Genomic DNA, 6652 nt, shown 5'->3' on the forward strand with positions numbered 1-6652 from the left:
AATTAATAGAGGATCTATATGTAATAAACTTAAACTATATTTTTTATTTTCTTTATTTGCTAGTCATTTGCCGTAGAAATGATGTATGGGGCTGAGTGTTGGCCTGTTAAGAACTCATATATCTAGATTCCAGAAGATGAAAGTAGCAGAAATGAGGATGTTGAGGTGGATGTGCGGGCACACTAGGATGAATAACATTAGGAATGATGATATTCGGGAGAAGGTGCACGTGGCTCCCATTGATGACAAGATCCGGGAAGCGAGGCTCAGATGGTTTGGGCATGGTCATAGGAGAAGCCAGATGCTCCGGTACGGAGGTGTAAGCGGTTGATTGTGGAGGGCACGAGAAGAGGTAGAGGGCGGCCTAAGAAATATTAGGGAGAGGTGATCAGATAGGATATGGCGAGGCTTTAGATTTTCGAGGACATGACACTTGATAGAAAGATGTGGAGGTCGAGTATTAGGGTTGTAGGTTAGGAGGTAGTTGAGTCTTCCCTTACTTCGTACCATTGTGGGACTAGTCTGGTAGGTTTTTTTTCTAAGATAACTAGTGGCAATGTTGTGTCTTACTAATTCGCTTTCCAGTGTAGGACCTATTTACTAACTATCGCTTTTGCTTTGCATCTTTCTTCTGGATTTCATGTTGTTCCTATTTTTCCTATGATTTCTGTGGTGATATTAATTTGTCTCCTTTTGTCCTTTTGTTTTCTTGAGCCGAGGGTCTTTCGAAAACAGTCTCTTTACTCCTTCGGGGTAGGGGTAAGGTCTGCGTACACACTAGCCTCCCCAGGCCCCATTGGTGGGATTTTACTGGGTTGTTGTTGTTGCCGCATAAATGACACAATGTAGCCATTCTAGAAGGCCGCTATTTAGAATTTAGCCAGTGTGTGCTGATTTTTAGTTTTTAAATTTAATTTTTCAAGACACAATGTCTTGAAGTTAGATTTTTAGTTCAAATGTTTAGAACAAATTAAGTACTAGCTAATCCCTAAATAGCAGCCTTAAAAATGGCTACTTGTGTACTTCCCCCTCATTTGCCTGCGAAAATTTTAGAAAATGGCCTATCTTGGTTTTACGGGGAAATTCAAAAATAGCCAGATTTACAAGTGGTCATTCAAAAATAGCCACAGTTTGAAAAGTAATTGAAATTTAGCTACTTTTTATTTAAAGATAAATCTGAACGAAAACACTATTCAAAATCCGGAAAATACTCCATCATAATATACTGGAACTCCAGTATATTATAATGGAGTTCCAGCATAAGTATACTGGAAGTCCAACATACTATAATGGAGTTCCAGCATAAGTATATTGGAACTCCAGCATAATATACTGGAGTTCCAGTATAATATACTGGTCCAGCATAATATACTAGAAGTTCATACACAGGTGCTCCAATCTCCATTATATTATGCTGGAACTTTTCGCGCGTTGGAGTTCTAGCATAATATGCTGGAAGTTCATACACAAGTGCATCGATCTCTAGTATATTATGAGGACCGGTCCCTGTTGCAGCAAAATAGTGGTTATTTTTCAATGACTTTGCAACCGCTGCTATTTTTGAATGACCAGTCCGAAAATTGGCTAGCCCATGCTACTTTTACTGGTTTTACTGGGAAACTAATAGAAGGCCCAACCCAATATAGGAATCATTTATCGCTGCATTTTAGGTTTAGAGCAACGTAAAAAGGTATACGAGTACGCGGGGTAAATTTTAAAAATAGCCAGATTTACAACTGGTCGTTCAAAAATAGCCCAATTTCAAAAGTAATCGAAATTTAGCCACTTTTTATATAAAGATAAATCTGAGCGAAAACACTGTTCAAAACCCGGAAAATACTCCAGTATATTATGCTGGAGTTCCAGCATAAGTATACTTGAACTCCAGCATATTATACTGGAGTTCCAGAATAAGTATGCTGGAACTCCAGCATAATATGATGGAGTTCCAGCATAAGTACACTAGAACTCCAGCATAATATACTGGAGTTCCAGCAAGTATATTGGTCCAGTATAATATACTGGAGTTTGGAGCACCGTGCTCCAGTCTCCAGTATATTATACTGGAGCCAGCAAAGTATACCGGTCCAGCATAATATGCTGGAGTTCATACACAAGTGCACCGAACTCCAGTATATTATGCTGGGCCGGTCTCTATTGCAGCAAAATAGTGGCAATTTTTCATTGACTTGGTAAATGCTGGCTATTTTTGATTGACCAGTCCGAAAACAGGCTATACCGTGCTATTTTTACGAGTACGCGCTGTATGAATGGGCTCAACAAGTCCATAGATGTGGACACCCGAACACTTTGCAGCTGTAGCACTATCTTTTAGAATAGGGATAAATTTAAACATTAGCCTAAAACAGAAACATTTGCGTAAATCAGCCAAAATAATCTATCCAACAATGGAAAATAAAAGTTCAATCTATTTCAATTGACATCTAATTTTACTACTGCAGTGTCTGTTTTAGCTTATCAAATATCAACCTCCACCTCTTTGCAAGTTTTAAATATCGTGATAGTTGTTCTTTTTTCTTCTTTTTTTCCACCTTTTAATCTAATGGACTCACCTGTAAAGCAGGTCAAATGTGATACAAAGCGGTAAAGAAGTTAGTAAATAGTAGGAGTAATCAAATATATTCATAACAAACTGAATAATGAAAGAATCTTACGGCTTGTTTGGATGGTTATTACATATTGTATTGTATTGTATTGTTACTTTAAATACAATTTTTATTTTAATTGTTACTTAAATTTTATTATATCGTATCGTTAAATCTGTCGTTATGTAGCGACGAAAAGTGCTACTTTATGTAACGACTGATTTGGTGTGATCGCATCGTTACCTTAATTTTTCCTCTCATCTTGTCCTTTCTTATTATTAAATTATTTTATTTTATCCTTTATCCTACATTTTTATATACTAATCTTTTTTTTTTGTAACTAACTTTTTGTATTAATCACCAGTAATAACTGTACAAAGAACCGTAGCTAGCTAACTCAGCTAGCTATCATATTTGCAATGAATCTCATATCGCTTCCTAGACTTCTATTAGAATCTGTATCTATGTACTATCTCAGTTATTCTAGGAGGAGCTCGCACACAACACACACATGCAATCTGCTTTGCTATTCTTTCCAAACTTGCACTTGTCTTCTCAAAAATTCTTTTGTTTCTCTCAATCCATATGCAGTGTAGTGTCTCTGTGTATAATATCTTGAAGAGTTGGGCTTCTCTTGATTTTCCTTTAGCTCTCCTAATCACTTCCTGCACATGTTGTTCCCATTCCCCTACTGCTATGTTTTGGCTATCTCTCCATTGCATTATCTTGTTCATCACTGCCTTCATAAAGTCACATTCCACATAGAGATGATCTCTAGACTCCTCTGCTTGGTGGCATAGGTTGCACTTGTTCTTTATCACCATACCCCATCTATTTAGCCTATCTGATGTTAGTAGTCTGTTATGCATTTGTAGCCAAAGTGTAAATCGAGCTTTTGATCTTCCAGCATTTTCAAAAATCATACACTTTCATGGAATCCTGGGTTGTTCTCCCAGCAAATGTAGATAAATTTTGTTAATGACACTATTGCATGTGCAAACATGTATACTTTCCTGCTCTAGGATATTCTTTGCTTCAGAATTTTCCTCACCATCCAACTTGCTTGTTTTGGTGCTGTTACATGCTCCATCTGTTGCCCTTTTATATAGTATGTACGTATCCACCTTAACCAAAGCTTGTCTTTTTTGCTTGCAAGATCCTAGTACAACTTTATTATAGCTGCCTTGTTCCATATTCTTACGTTTATCAAATTCCATCCTCCATTACTTTTTGGAGAACAAATTTTGTCCCAGTTGACTAACGCTTTCCTTGTTATTACATTGTTGCCTGTCCATAAGTAGCTCCTGCAGAAACTTTTCACTATTTTCATCACTTTTGCTGGTAGTACAAATAATTGTGCCCAATAGGATTGAACCCCAAATAGCACACTTCCTATCAGTTGAGCTCTTCCTGCATAGGATAGTTTTTTTGTTGTCCATGATGTAATCTTGCCACTATCTTCTCAATGAGGGGTTGCCACTGTATTAGTATCAGCTTCTTTGTAGATAGAGGAACTCCCAAATACTTGAATGGTAGTGCTCCCTTTGTGAACCGCAATTGGCTCGGTATTAGCTCTTGTTCAGCCTGTGGCACACCTCCAAAATAAATGGATCTCTTTCCTAAATTTGCTTGCAGACCTGATGCCTTTGAGAACTGGTTGAAACTATGTTGTACTTCTGTTACTGAAGAAACATCACCTCTTGAGAATATCAGCAGGTCAGCAAAATATAGGTGGGTTATTTCCAGCTTTGCACATCTAGGATAATAGTGAAATGCTTTCTTCTCAGCCATCACCTTTAAGTTGCGACTCAGATATACCATTGAAATTGCCAACATGGAGGGAGATATAGGTTCTCCTTGCCCGAGTCCCTTTGCAGCATTGAAGGGGTCTGTTGGTTCACCATTCACCATTATAGTATAGTTCACAGTCTTTACACATTCCATCACCCAAGCTATGAATTTACCAGGGAATCCCAGTAGGTTCATAATTTGTTCCAAGTAGCTCCATTCAACCGAGTCATAGGCCTTCTGGAGGTCTATTTTAATCATACATCTTGTTGACACATGTTTCCTTGTATAAAGCTTTAATTTATTCATGGGCTATGATGATGTTATCTCCTATTTTTCTCCTTTGAATAAACCTAGCTTGAGATTCACAAATGATATTGTCAATTACTTTTATAGCCTTGCTGCTAGTATCCTAGAGATTAGTTTGTATACTATTGTGCAGCATGCTATTGGCCTATATTCTTTGATTGTTGTTGGATTGTCAGTCTTTGGGATCAGGGTAATGGCTGTGCAATTAATATCTCTATACATTCTTCCAGTTGAGAAGAACTCCCTCACTACTTTAGTCACCTCTTCACCAATGATGTGCCATGCTGTTTTTGAAGAAGACAACATTGTATCCATCTACTCCTAGAGCTTTGTCATCCCCTATGGCTTTCAGTCCAGCTTCTACTTCCTTCTTTGTCATTTCTGTACATAGCATCAGTCTTTGTTTTTGATTCAGGGTTGGGCCTTTTTTCATTATAACTTTGTTTACTGCTAGAAGACTTCCTGCAGTTGTTCCCATTAAAGTCTAGTAAAACTTGATGGCCTCTTCTTTGATCTATTTAGGCTCATTAATCTTCTTCCATCTAGAGTTGTTAGCTCTCTTATCTGCTTTCTGTGAGTTCTTTCCTTCATTACAGCTGAGAAATACTTTGTGTTCGCATCTCCCAATTGTATCCATTTAACTCTAGCTTTCTGCTTCAAAATGCTTTCTTCAACCATTGACCACTTTTCCAGGTTCTGTAATGTAATCTTTTCTTTTTGGCAAAATACATAAACGGCCCCTTCAAGTTGTCCTCAATGACCAGCTGAACACCCTAACTAATTCATTTACCATTTAGACACTTCAGGTGACTATTAAGCATATCTCGTAGACACCTCACGCTGACATGGCAAGTTACGTGTATTTTAGTTTAATTTGGGCGCGTGAGACTTTTATCAGATTTTTTTCCTCTTGTTTTCAAAATCAAATTAAATTTTGTATGTGGGTCCCACACTATATCATTATATTTTCCTCTAACCTTTTTCACCCAACTAGTTCAGGCATCTTCTTCTTCCTCATAAGCAGCCGCCTATTTTCACTTTTACACGACGAACCACCAAGCTTCAGCCTTGGATAACCTTGAAGACAAATGGATTTAGGGTCACTTTTTAGTCTTTGGATTTTCGAGTTCTTGATTTTTCCTATAATTAATAGAGGAGAAAAACAAAAGAAATAGAGGGAGAGAAAAAAGGAGTAGCGGACCCTTCACCGGAGCAGTGGTCGGAATTTTGGCCGGAGCAGTGAAAAAAACATTTAATTCATTTGAAATTATGAGTTTAAAGCAAGAGTTCTTCACCCAAGTGGTTCAAGTCTTGAGTGATGAAATCTTTGAGAAGGCATCCAAAGCATCATTGCAGATTCTAGTGAATGTGTGTCAATGGGGGAGGAATAGAGCGAAAGCAGCGGAGGCAGACGCAGTCAGAGTTTTGGTGAATCTTCTCCACGATTCGACAGACAAAAGGGCTTGTGAATTGATGCTTATGTTGTTGGATCAGCTTTGTCAAAGTGCAGAAGGAAGAGCTGAGCTTTTGAGGCATACTGCAGGATTAGCCATTGTTTTCCAAGAAAATACTTAGAGTTTCTAAACTGGCAAGTGAAAGGGCTATCAAGATTTAGAAAAAAGAATCAAGAATAAAAGTAGTACTTCACCATGACTGATGCAAAGAAGAAGATGAAAGGGAGGGGGAATGGGGAGGTCGGAAGGGGGAGGGGGGAGGGGTAGTGCTGGTGAAGGTTTCTATTTCATCTTTAATGTATTTTTTTTTAATTATGTGGCAATTTTTTATTCCAATTTACACGTGTCATTTTTTAATTGGCTCATTTGACACGTCATTGAAAAGTGTAGCTCACGCATAGAGTCTTTAGCACTCGGGTGTTTACTTGATACACTTAATAGTCACGTAAAGTGTCTAAATGGTAAATGGATTAGTTGGGGTGTTCAGCTGGTCTT

At 37.9% G+C, this 6652-nt stretch overlaps 1 protein-coding gene across 1 annotated transcript; it reads right to left on the bottom strand.

Moving 5' to 3' along the window:
• On the bottom strand, nucleotides 4002–4517 carry LOC109234649. The gene has a single exon (XM_019400718.1). It carries the CDS (start codon nucleotides 4515–4517, stop codon nucleotides 4002–4004), a length of 516 nt encoding a protein of 171 aa, XP_019256263.1.

Source organism: Nicotiana attenuata, chromosome 11 (assembly GCF_001879085.1).
Source record: "Nicotiana attenuata strain UT chromosome 11, NIATTr2, whole genome shotgun sequence".
Lineage (NCBI taxonomy): Eukaryota > Viridiplantae > Streptophyta > Magnoliopsida > Solanales > Solanaceae > Nicotiana > Nicotiana attenuata.

Bases quoted from the DNA above. Each gene is read 5' to 3' on its own strand.
- LOC109234649 (XM_019400718.1), bottom strand. From the start codon at position 4,517: ATGGTGAATGGTGAACCAACAGACCCCTTCAATGCTGCAAAGGGACTC.